We start from the raw sequence: 13,091 nt of genomic DNA, 5'->3' as shown, positions 1-13,091 counted from the left end.
GTCAGGGCAGAGGGGGAACTCAAATCCTGGCTTCCTGACTGACGTTCACCCACCCTGCTCCGTCCTCTGAGCTCTCGCCAGCGGCAGGGGACAGCTTCTGCAACAATATCTGTAAAATGGGGCAGTTACAAGGTTCACTCATGGGGCTATTTTAGAGGTCAGCAGGGCCCAGCACTGTGTCATTAATTTGTTCACTGAGACCCCAGGCAGGACCCGTTTGACCCAAGGACACACATCCCACTGAAGCAACATAGGTTTGTTTCCCAAGCGTGTCCCCAGTAATGGGGGCTGCAGCCAGTTCTGTAGCCCATGTCCATCAATAAATATGGAACTTATCCAGAAGGGGGGCTGGGGGAGGCCCACAGACCTTAGGGTGGGTAAGAAGAATAAGAGTCTTGGGGACCACAGGGCCCAGGGTGCGTGAAGCTTCTGCCTGCAGGATGCTAAGTGAGAGGGGTCAGAGGTTGAGTCCCTGGAAAGTTGTCTCTGTTCCCTTCTGGGACACAGTGGGCCTGCAAGGAAGATGTGAATGAGAGAGAAGACAGGATGGGGGGCAGAGAAGGATGAGTAAAGGAAGAGTTGAGTGGATGAGTGGGTGGGTGAGTGGATGGGTGGATAGATGATTGGATGGACTGACGGATGGATGAGAGAGACAGGTTATCTGGGTTCTGCACCAGGAACAGGGGTAGGTGTGCCTGACTTGGTGGGTATGTCTGCATCTACACATGAGCATGTGTCTGCGTGTGTGCCCGTCTCCGGGTTCTCTGAGTATCTGCATCTTTGTGGGTGCCCTGATCTGATCCTGTGTCCGCTTCTGACTGCATGCTCGTGTCTGTGAGCTGGCGCATCTGGACACCTGCATATCTGTGTGTGGCTCTTGGTGGGTACCAGTGTGTATGCCTATGCTGTGTCTTGGCAGGTCCCTGTGCTTTTAATCTGATTTTGTGTCCTTGTCACTGGAGGTCCATGGGATTGTGTCTCTGATTGTGTGTCTGTGTCTGCTCCACGTGTGTCTGAACCTGCATGTGTTTGCTTTTCTTCCCAGGTGTCTCTGTTACCCCAGGTCTGACAGTGTGGGTCCAGGTATGTCTGTGTGTCCTGATCTAATGGTGTGTTCCTGCCCTTGCTGTCCCAGCCCTGTGCTCAGTCCGTTCCCCCAGGGGGAGCCCTTGTCTGGCCACCGCTCCCTCCCTGCCCAGTCCCTCCCTCCCTCATTGGGGCTCCTGTCCCAGCCGGGCAGCCCAGGCTCTGGGCTCAGACTAGCAATAGCGGCCTCACGAGGTCCCCGCCTTCCTTCTCAGCCCCGCCCCCCGCCCGTCCCAAAGCGGGTTATAAATTCCCTGCTCTCAGCCTCCAGCCCGGTACTGGCTGCCAGTGGTCCGCCTTTGGAGGGTCCCACCAACAGTCCGAGGAGCCACTGCTGCCACCACCTGACCATGGCTGAAGGTGAGGATTAGGGTCAGTGCTGCCGCGCTCAGGGCCCCTCCCTCCCGTGCCTAGCGGTCCCTCCCTGGTCGCGGTGGTCTGCCAGTGCAGTTGGGGTCAGGACAGGCTGGGGTTTAATCTTGGAGGGCAACATGAGGCCTGGGCTGAGTGAGAGGTGCCTGGTTCCCAGTCCTGGCTGGGCTCGGGGCCTTCCCTTCCCCAGGGGCCTAATCATGAACCCCTGCCTCCCTGGATCAACGAGGCAACGGAACAGGAAGGTAAGTCGGAAACTAAAATATTGTGCGAATGGGCCAGCGTTCCCGTCCTCAGTCAGTTAGTTGGATTGTGTCCCTGCTGTGTGTCAAGTGACATAAATCAATGCAGGGGTTGCTGGCCTGGCCTCAGAACACTTAGCTTTGGTTAGTCCCTGGCAGCTGTAAGGAGGTGTGCGTGCTGTCCCCGGTGGTGAGCAAGCCAGCCCTGGCTGACTCCTTGGCCCCAGGGGCCAGAGAGGAGGTTGCAGCAACCTATGCGGGAGTGGCCTAAGAGCAGGCATGATCTCTTAGGTCCCTTCTAGCTCTCAAGTTCTGCAACCCTAGTCCTTGGCTACTTATTGAGTCTCAGTTTCCCCTTCTGTAAAACATGGATGATAATCCCAGCCCTTGGCACATCTGTGAGGGCTGAGAGGAATAGGGAGGGGACTCAGTTAATTTCCTGCCTGTCCTCCGTACACACACATGTGTACACACATGTGTACACACAGGCAGTACTGCCATCCAGGGGAGGAAATTTCTACCCTGAAGGACGTCCTTGAAGTAATGCTGTAGGACCCCGCATCCCAGCTGGCTCTTAGGTCAAGGCCATTTGCAAATGACCTCTGCACCAGGAAGGAGCTGTGGGGAGAGGGAATGTGGAGAGGGCCATGGGCAGTTGGAGCAGGGATGAGTGGGAGGAACCATGAACCTGCTTGACCTGCTGTGTGATCTCAGGCCACCCTTGTCCCTCTCTGGGACACAGTTCCCAATGAGTGGGATCAAAATCCAGCTCAGGGTTGACCGTGACATGTCGCCAAGGTGGTCACTTGTTTCCAGTGCAGCTTCTTATCCCTGACCCCAAGAGTGGGGTTCAGTGGGACTGAGAGACCTTGGAGGTGCCAGTGGTGATGAACCTTCTGCCCCACTGCCAGCGGGAACACTTCCTACAGGAATTCCTCAGGGCAAAAATCCTATGATGTCAAACTCTAGTGTTTCTGTACCTTTGGAGCTGGGTGTGGCTTTTAGAAACCCTTCTTCAGACATGAGCCTGAGAACAGAGACGGACCATCTCTCTGAGGTCTCCCAGGGGACAGCAGTGCTCTCTTTCTGGCTGAAGCAGACCACCAGAAATTCTTTCTTCCTTGTGGAGGTCTCTCCTGCTGTGATTGTACAGGGTCAACTCCCCGATGTCCCCTTCCTGGCTGGAGAATAGCACAGGACGTGGTGGGGGAGGGGGAGGGAGGTGTGTGTGTGTGTGTGTGTGTGTAGAACAAACCCCGAGCTGTGAGCGAGATACTTACTCCAGAATCAGCAGCCCTGGGTTCAAATCCCAAAGCTGCCATTTGTCGTGGGACCTGGGGCCATATAATATCTATTTTGTCCCTCACTTATGGGATATTCCATGGCAAGAGGCAGGAGACCTGAACTGATGTCCCAGTGGGAGGATTGACTTGTAGGGTGACTTTGGACAAATCCCAAACCTTGGGACTCAGTTGGACTACATACCCCCAAGGGCCTCACAACTCTGAGAATCTGCCTTGTGCACTTCCCCCACCCTGCAGGCTTCCCAGTCTTGCCCTTGAGCTTGCCAGGGTTAGTGAGGTTCGCGCTTCCCTCAGACCCCCACCCACCCCATCACCCCTACTCCTGCCCCAGTCTTCAGCTCCCTCTGAAACTATAAATAGAATTTTCACATAGCAAGCTCCTGCCCTGGGCCAGGCCCCGAGGAAAGGCTGCCCCAACACCCTCTGCCAGCACTCACAGCAGCCCTTTGAGGCTTCAGCGAAGGAAGCACAGAGACAGCTTTTCAGGGTCACACAACGGCACAGCAGAACTGAAACCAAAGAACTAGTATAAATGACCCATCGACACAGACAACAGGGTAGGGACTGACTGAGAGAGTTGGGGGCGGGGCAGGGGAGAGCAATAGGGGGAAAATTGGGACAACTATAATAAAACAACAATAAAAAGACATTTAAAAAAAGAAGAACTGAAATGTAGGTCCAGAAGACTCCTAAATTCCTGTCATTTAAAAAACCTTTATTAAGACCCTGGCCCAATGGCTCAGTAGTTGGGGTGTCATCTGTGCACCAGGGGATCAAGGGTTTGGTTCCCGGTAGGGGCACATGCCTGGGTTGTGGGTTTGATCCCCCATTGGGGTGCTTACGGGAGGCAGCCTATCAGTGTTTCTCATATCGATGTTTCTCTCTCCCTTCCTCTCTCTAAAACATATCCTCAGGTGAGGATTTTTAAAAAACATCTTTTATTACAAAGAATATTGAACATAAAGAGAATGGTATAATAACTGCAAATGTTCTCAACCCCCATTAGCCTATGGTTACTCCTGCCTCCTACAGGTCCATCTGACTCCCCCCTCCCCCATTATTTGGAAGTATCATTTCATCTGTAAATATTTCGATATTATTTCTAAAGGGTAAGGACTCTTTTAGACTTGAAAAAATTAACAAAAATTTCTTAATATGTCCAGTAGTCCATAAGTATTCAAGTTTCTACTTGCTTCATATGTGTAATTAACGTTTTTAAATAGTGAATTCTTTTTTTCATTTAAATAAGACCACATAGCACAAAGAGTTGGAATGTTTCTTAAGTGCTTCTTAACTTACAGGTTCTCTGTTCAGCTCCCCGCCCCGGTTTTTTCTTGCAATTTAGTTGTTAAAGAAACCAAATACTACCTTGCCTTCACCTTCTCTGAGTATGAATTTTGTTGATTGTGTCCTAGCTCTTCCTTTAAAATGTTCCTCAGTCCTCTGTATTTCTTATAAATTGGAAATTGAAACTAAAAGGCAAAGCCTGTGTAATTAACCTATACCAAATACTGCCCTTGCTTTAACCAAAAGCCCCCCACCACCACCACCACCACAACAGAATAGCTAATCACCTGTTATGCACCAGGCACTGTGCAAGGCGAAGGTGAAAAGGGGTGTGGTGGGGCCTCACAGCTGGCTGAGGGAGGCCACCCAGGCTCATCCCCTCGCTGTCTCCGTAGATCTGGTTCTGGAGAGATGCGACCTGGAGCTGGAGGCCAATGGCCGTGACCACCATACAGCAGACCTGTGCCAGGAGAGGCTGGTGGTCCGGCGGGGCCAGCCCTTTCGGCTAACGCTGCACTTTGAGGGCAGAAACTACGAGGCCGGTGTGGACAGACTCACCTTCAGTGTTGTGACTGGTAAGTACCTCCACCCTGAACTTGCCCTGTGCTGTGATTTCATGGCCCCCTGACAGACAATGGAACAGGTGACACCATTCCTCTTTGTCCCCTGGAAAATTCCCAGCAGTCACTAGCCCTATCCCAAGAGGAGGGAACTGAGGTCCAGGAAGTTGAAAGATGTTACCCCAGGCCACCAGCTTAGTAAACAAGTTAATGCTTGTTTTAGGAACCCACACCTGGGTTCCTAAAAACCTGTCATCACCAGGGTTGGGGTGAGGATCATGCTTGTTATTTCTCACATCGAAACAACTTTCCAACTCTTATCAATATCCGCTTCCCAAAATCAACAATACCTGACCAGGCCTCCGGGATCCGGACCAAATCAGGTCTGGGCAGTGGAGAGAACCCAGCTGCCTCCAGCCCTTGCGAGGTTGCCTCAGGCTTGGGGGCCGTACAGACAGACCTGGGTTTTGGTGCAGATTGGGCTGCCTACCTGCTGAGTGAGGTGGAGCAAGTTGCTTAGCCTCTCTGAGCCTGAGTTTTATCATGTGGAAAGCAGTCATGGTGGAGGGTTGTGAAGTGAGAAGAGCCTGCCTTTGGGGGTGCCCTGTACACATTAGTCGCTGTTGCTCATCTTGCTCCAGGGGTTCCAGAGGTGGGCAAAGGAGCATCGAGGCCCCAGTCACCCCATCCCCAGATGCCCAGAGCCCAATCCTAGGAAAGTGGCTTTGAATGCCGAATCAATTGCTTTTGTTTCTGGCGGAATTCACTCACTCCTTTGAGGTCAGCGAGGGGCCACTTGGCTGGACTCTGACCCAAGGGTGGGAAAGGCCAGCTCTGAGGGCAAACAGAGCAGCAAGTGGGAACTGCACCCACCTGGCTGAGGCTTGAATTTACCTGGAAGCCTGTTTGATAACGCTTATCAGAGTGCCTGCAGACTGGCCTCTGATGTCCCCAGCTTCCCTCTTCTCCTTCCCCTCCCCTCTGGCAAGGACACACCCACTACCCAAAGGCGCCCACACCCACACACACCCAGCACCCATGGGGCCCTTTCTAACAGAGGGGCCTCCAGCTAGTCTCTGGTCTTTCTAGCCTCAGTTTCCCTTCTGTAAGGTGGCAGGTTGGCGTATATGACAGTGGTGTTCTGAGAAGAGCTAAGCTTCGGGTGATGAAAAACACATCTATGGAGTACCTACCCATGCTCATTCTAAACCCCACCCCCATCTTGGAAGTATAAGGAACCCTCATTTTACAGAAGGGAACATTGAGGCTCAGAAAGGTCAAGTTACTTGCTCAGGTCACACAGTGAGTAGGGGAAAAGCAAGATTCAAACCCTGACCCTAGGGTTGGTGTACCTTCAAGCACCTGCTGGGCCTCAGTTTGTTCCTCTGTGAAATGGGATGGTAGATGGGCTACGTGCTTGGGTAGCCTGTGACTTCTTACTTTCCTTTTCCTTCTTTCATTTTCATGGTGTCCCCTCTTTCTCCTTCTCAGTTATTTAGGCAGCGGGTATTAAGTAATTAGGGTTCAAGTTCAGGGTGGTGGAGGCAACTGGCCTTCCCATCCCAGCAATTAATCTCTGTTCTCCAGTCTTCACCAAGTTATCTCAGACCACAGCAAGCCTGCCCTGGTCACTTCCACAGCTCCTTCAGACAGCCACGGCAGGCACAGGATCTCTGGACACACACAGCTTCTCTGTCTAGGCAACTGAGACCCTCCCCGGGGCTGGAAAGCCTGAAGGACAATAGAAGGAAGCCAGGCCTCTCATTTCAAGGCCTGGTTTGTGTCAGCACCCGGCCCCCCGCCTGGCCTGGGCGCTTTAAAATGTTGGAACGTTCTAGCTTGTGACCATCCTCCCCTATCTCTTCAGGGAAACTGAAACCCAGGGAGAGGAGAGAGCTGGCCAAGGTCACTTAGCAACTGAAGTGTGTGGCCTGACCCCACACATGCCCGAGGGCTGTGTATCCCACTCAGACAGTTCGAGACCTGACAGGCTCTGTTATAGGGTCACAGCAGACAAACACCATCTTTGTTGCAGGATTAATGCTCTGCTCCAAGGGAGGGCCAGGGCTTGGGGGTGAGTGGGGTGGGAGTGAGGTCAGCACCAAGGGGCTAAGACGGCTTCGCTCTGGAAGCATCCCCTTACCCACCACACCTGGCCTCCTGCCTCCATGGTCTGGGATAGTGACCAGGACCCCTCACAGTCATTTAGGCCCAGAGGGGTCCCAGTGGTGTCTCTGGTCCCACAAAGAGCACTGTGTGGAACCGCAGCCAAGGAATGTTTAAAGCCAGCTTCCCGAGCAGCGGTGAGGCCAGGGGGACAGCCCACGCCCCAGGGCCCCTTAGGAGAAAGGGAAGTGTGTTTCTTGACCTTTCCCTGTGGGTGGTATGTCAACAGAGACAGTGACTATAGGACCTGGCCCAAGCTGTAACCATGGTGACCAGATCATTGATCCTCCAAATAGGGACATTTCTGAGAATGAAAGGGATGCCATTAATAATTATACTAGTGCCCTTGCCAGGGTGGCTCAGTTCATTGGAGCATCTTCCTGTAAACTGAAAGGTTGCAGGTTTGATTCCCATTCAGGGCACATACCTAGGTTGGGGGTTCAGTCCCTAGTTGGGGCGTGTATAGGAGGCAGCCGATCAATGTTTCTCTCTCACATTACATCGATGTTTCTCTTCCTCTTCTTCTCCTTCTCCCCTCCTTCTCCTCTCTCTCTAAAATCAATAAGCATGTCCTCGATCGAATATAAAAACACTAATAATAATTATACTAGGACCACAGGCATAAAGTAGGACTATCCCTAGCAACTGGGACATAGGATCACCCAAACTTTACCCCTCTTGGCCTCAGTTTCCATTTCACTCCAATTTTCAAAATGTGATTTGTCCTGAGAATGCTGATTTTTAATGGCCCTTTTTCATGACATTAGGATAGCTCACATTTACTACATAATTACTACTTGCTAGTCTCTATTTTAAATGCCTTCTATGAACTCTTTTACTGAATATTCTAAACAGTATTAAGAGGTGGTAGTGACAATACAAAATAACTTTTACGGTATTTATTGAGCATTTACATGCCAGGCACTTGGCAATGGGCTTTACATGCCTCACCTTCTTTAAGCTTCACATTGACCTTGTGATGAGGAACTGCAGTTGACCCCATTTTACAGATGAGGAAACTGAGGCACTGAGAAGCTAAATATCTGTCCAAGGTCACAAAGCCAGTTTCAGACCTGGAATCTGACCCTCCCAAGCCTGTAATCTAAATTTGTTTTGTTTGATGAGAAAATTGCTAGATCAGAGAAGCCTAGTGACTTAGCTCAGTTCACACAGCACTTAGGACCCGAGCTGGGGAACCAGATCTAGATTAGCTCTCAGGCGCCAATACTGCCAGACTTCTCCCTCTAATGCCAACTCTGGAAGACAGGGAATGGTTAGAGGCTTACAGCTGGCTCCTGGCCCTGAGACAGGGCCCCAGAGGCCTGTTCTATGCCTGTTAGTTCATGACTGTATTTGGGCCTGGGTATGGATGGCAGCAGGGGGCTGGGTGCTGGGAGGGAACCCCTCAGTGAGCAGGCCCTTGTATTGTCAGCAACAGTGGGCAGAGCTGCAGGGAAGTGGGTGGAAGAATAAAAATAAACCTTACTGGGCAGCTGCCCAGTTGAGCAGAGGAGTTTCTGTTTCTCCTTTCCGCCACCCTAGCCCAGAAAGGGTGACCAACTCACCCTTGCCTCCCCATGACTCAGACCTGCCTGTATGGGCCAGGCCCTCCCCTGCACCTGAAAAAGTCAGCTGTGTGAGGCAGGGCCTCTCCCTCCCTGAGCCTTGAAACCCCTACTAGGGCTCATCCTCTGGGAATGAGAGGTGCCCTGGGGGACAGCCCAGAGCCTAGAAACCTGGGCTCAGATGCTAACTTTGCTGCAGACCCCTGGGACATCCTTGGAAGGCACCTTCTCTCCACCTGTTTCCCACCAAAGGGGAAGCAGGGAGTGCCAAGGTATTTCATAAAGTGAAAAAGGCCACAGGGAGGCGCGACATGGCTGTGACCCCTCCTCAGAGCTGCCTGCGGAGATCCAGGGGCCAAGAGCTGGGGGACAGGAAATTAGAGGCCCAGCATCAAGTGGGCTTTCAGAAGGCCAAGGTCCCATCCTATGCAGAGCCTGGGTTTCTGGGTTTCTTTTCTTTTCTTTTTTTTAAATCCTCACCCCAAGGATGTACTTACTGATTTGAGAGAGAGAGAAAAGGGAGAGAGTGAGAGAGAGAGAGAAGCATCGATGTGAGAGAGAAATAGGGGTCGGTTGTCTCTCCCAGATGAGCCCTGACTAGGGATCAAACCTGCAACCTAGGTAGGTGCCCCAACCGGGGATCGAACCTGTAACCTTTTGGTGTATGAGATGATGCTCTAACCAACTGAGCCACCCAGCCAGGGTGAGCCTGGGTTTCTTTTATCTGAAAAGGAAGAAGGACACTAGCAGGTAGATGAACTAGGCAGGAAAGAAGGACCCTTTGGAGCATCTACCTAATTCCTGTGCATGCTCTAGATGGGCAAACTGAGTGGAGGATGGGCTTGTCCAAAGTCATGCCAGACCAGAGCACTGTGACTGAGACCCGTCCCAGGCTGCACTGTCTCCTCTCCCAGGAGGAATCTGTCTGGTTGAGAACCTGCTGTGGGCCAGCAGCTTTTCATGCCTTCCTACAAAATTACCCTGCAAGGTTGGGGTTCGTCCCCCTTTACAGATGGGCAAACCAAGGCTAGGAAGATGAAATCTCTTGCCAAAGTTTTCTCAATGGTGAGTGGCAGAACTAGGCCTCGAATCCAGGCCCAAGGACCCTGACATGTGCCCGGCCCCTGCCAGCCCTGGCTCCCTCCCTCCCTGCCCACCCCTGGCTCATGGCCCCTGCTTTTTCCTTCCGCAGGCCCAGCCCCCAGCGAGGAGGCCAGGACCAAGGCCCGCTTCCCGCTGTCCGATGCTGTGGAGGAGGGTGCCTGGACAGCCTCGGTGGTAGACCAGCAGGACGGTGCCCTCTCGTTGGAGCTCAGCACCCCAGCCCACGCCCCCATCGGCCTGTACCGCCTCAGCCTGGAGGCCTCCACGGGCTACCAGGGCTCTAGCTTCGTACTGGGCCACTTCACACTGCTCTTCAACACCTGGTGCCCAGGTGAGCTGCACTCTTTCCATTGGAGATGGGAGATGGGCAGGGCTAGACCCACTCGTGGAGGCCACTGAGCGTGGGGGATGGGACAAGAGAGACATCAAAGTGGATTCAGGGAGGTCCACTCCATGCAACTCTGTGCTCAGCCTCCCAAAAACCCTGTAATGTGAGGACTCCTCTTACTGCTATTCACAGAGGAGGAGACAAGCTTGCAGAAGCAAATGGCTTGCCCAAAGCCTCACAGCTACTAAGCGACCTTATCCCGTGTCTTGGCCCATATGTTCCCATGGCACTGTGAGCTGGCCATGGAGGTGGCCCAGCTTGAGAAGCCCCATTCATGAATGCGGTGCCCAGTGGATGCCCAGGGCCATGGCACCTTACCTGGTTCTGTTTCACGGGGCTCTGTTTTAACTCTCACCAGAAAGGCTTGTGGAGGGGAAACTGAGGGAGGTGGAGGGGTGGGGGAGCCAGGAGAGGTGGGCAGGAGCAGTTCTGTTATCTAAGTGTTTCCTCATGCGCACTCTCAATGATTCCCCTCAACCATCCCGGGGTCAGAGGTCAGCATCCTCCTGTCACAGACAGGAAACTGAGGCTCAGAGGAGTCAAGTGGCTTTTGGCAGCTTCTTCAATAAGTGGACCAAATGCTGGACAGAACTAGAGAGTCAGAGGGGAGAGTGCAGAAGAACTGAGGCCGATTGAGCCAGTGGGAGGAGGCAGGAGCTGCCACAACAGTTCTAGGGCCTCAGTTTCCCCATTTGACTAACAAGGCAGTCAGATCTGTTTCCTTCCTGCTCCTACACAGCAAGACAGAGAGAGATGCCTTATGGGTGGGCCTCAACCTAAGACTGGGGTGTCCCCCCTCCAAGCCTGGGCCCATGGCACAAAGTCTGGCCTCTCCAGCATCAGGTAGCGAGCTTCTTACAGGGCCACTGCTTTATTCTTTTCTTCTCCACTTTGAGGACATTTTATAACATATTTGAGCAGAAGATTTTTTATTTTCTCTTTTACATACTTCAGCTTTTAGTTCTCATTATAACACTAAGACAAGAGCGCACATCCTCTTTATAAAAACTTCAAGAGAAAGAGAGACAGCAAGCCCTTGACTCCCCTCCTTGGGGGAGCAGATTATTAGCCACCATGGAGGGCCCTTCTCCTCAGATCTGGGTGCATGTGCCTGGAAAATCTCTGCATTAATGAGCTCCTCTGTCTCGCTTGAACATAAAAGAGTCCCACATATACATCAACCTAATGGGTTATTTTTCTCTCTACAATATGTCTTGAGGACGTTTCCACATTCATCTGCATACATCGGCTCATTCTTTGTAAACTCCCGAGTGCTCATGCCCTGCCCGTGTATCTTATTCATTCATCTGGTCCCCACCCCAGTAGCTCATCATGGGAAGAGTGTCGCAATGAGTACCCTTGTTCACATGGCCACATGGAACGGTTTCTCAGGACAGGATTGTCCTTTCTGGACCCCACTGTATGCTTGTTTTGATTTCTGACAATCTGCAGAGCTTAAAGCTGGTTGGCACCCCAGCTGGTGGAGCAGCAACGGCCAGCCGGTGTGCCACTGCCCCTCCCCCACCACCTCATCCAATACTATGGGATTTCAGAGTCCGGAGAACGGGGAGTAGGTTCTAGGGGGTGTCTTCCTTCCTCTTGAACTCTCCCCTCCCTGCCTGGCGGGTTGGTGTGGCGGTCAGCCAAGCAGCACAGTAACTAAAGTGACCCCTGTTTCAGGGTGGGAGCCTTGAGGAGGAAGCGGAAGCGGTGGAGCTGGTGATGGGGAAGCGGGAAGTTGGGCTTATGGGTGGGAGGGGTGCCGGATGAGGACACTGTTCTCCCTCTGGAGGAAAGGACAGGATCTGCCTGTAAAATGGGACCCTCCTGTCCCTGAGCTCCGACATGGACCGTATCAAGCCCCAGTTATATTCGAGGTTTCTGTCCCCAATGCCCCCACTCTTACCAGATGGTAACCTGACTGGGGGACTTCCCAGCATGCTGACACTCATTTCAATGGGAAAACACTGTGGGTATTTCTTGCTTTTTCATTCTTTCTCCCACACTGCCCATTGGTTTATAACCACATATCACAAGGCTAATTGTTATTGCATAATTCTGGAGCCAAAGAGCAGGATACATTAAGGCACTCAGCTATTTTCACATCTGCCTTCCTCTGTGCAATAAGGTGGGAATGTTGGTCACTGCAGATGGGCAGAGGGAGCCCAGGGACCTGAGGGGTCTGGGCAGCTGCGTTCTAGGCCCAGCTTTGCCAAGAACTCTTGGGTGTGCTTTTGCACACTGACTTCTGGGGCTACTATGCTTTCAGGGGCCCATGAAAATATGTTACTTGCATTTATTTATTCACTTATTTATTTTATTTATTTATTTTTTAATATTTTACTTATTTATTTTTAGAAAGAGGGGAAGAGAGGGAGAAAGAAAGGGAGAGAAACATCGATGTGAGAGAAACATCAATCGGTTGTCTCTCATACATGCCCCAACTGGGGACCGAACCCAAAACCCAGGCATGTGCCCTGACCAGGAATGAACTGGCAGCCTTTCAGTTTGCGGGACACTTTCCGTCCAATGGAGCCACACCAGTCAGGGCTGTTAACTGCTTTTAAAATTAGAAGAAAACAATAAACATTTAGGCCAGAGAATATATTGTAATATATAATATTAATATATTCATCCTTATACCAATGCAGTCATAAAATATATTTTTAAATCTTTTTTATAAAAGCAAAAAACGCCTGGGGCCAACCAAAGGCATAATGTGGCTCTGGATTTCCTCTTCCCAGCCTCAGTTTCTTCACCTGTAAAGGCCAACCTGAGATTTGACCTCCTGCCATCTGGCCCCAACTACCTCAGCTCCCTTGTCTGTCCTCACTAGTCACAGGGAACTAAGTGCCCTGCATTTTCCAGCAGCTGCAACTTTGCTGTCCCTGGGCCTCTTCTTAGAATGTCATCAAGGCATCAGATGCCACCTGTTCCATGTGGCTGTCCCTGACCCCTACCCCCAGCTGGACAGGACCCACCTCCCCATAGCTGCAGTCCCCTTTTCTTGGCTTTCT

At 51.9% G+C, this 13,091-nt stretch overlaps 1 protein-coding gene across 1 annotated transcript in view; it reads left to right on the top strand.

Annotated features, from left to right (window-relative positions):
• Positions 1-1,323: 1,323 nt before the first annotated feature.
• The window catches only part of TGM2 (transglutaminase 2), a 29,409-nt gene continuing 17,641 nt past the window's right edge, over positions 1,324-13,091 (top strand). Inside the window, exons 1-3 of the mRNA XM_090286388.1 lie at positions 1,324-1,446; positions 4,687-4,866; positions 9,775-10,017. Of these exons, the coding sequence (XP_090142514.1) occupies positions 1,437-1,446; positions 4,687-4,866; positions 9,775-10,017 (433 nt within the window). The 5' untranslated portion in view covers positions 1,324-1,436. The remainder of the gene's footprint in view (positions 1,447-4,686; positions 4,867-9,774; positions 10,018-13,091) is intronic.

The sequence above is a fragment of the Furipterus horrens genome, unplaced genomic scaffold, assembly GCF_987537825.1.
Source record: "Furipterus horrens unplaced genomic scaffold, mFurHor1.1.pri manual_scaffold_8, whole genome shotgun sequence".
NCBI classification, from domain to species: Eukaryota; Metazoa; Chordata; class Mammalia; order Chiroptera; family Furipteridae; genus Furipterus; species Furipterus horrens.
The sequence above is the reverse complement of the archived record's forward strand: the minus strand, read 5'-3'. Positions and strand labels throughout refer to the sequence as shown.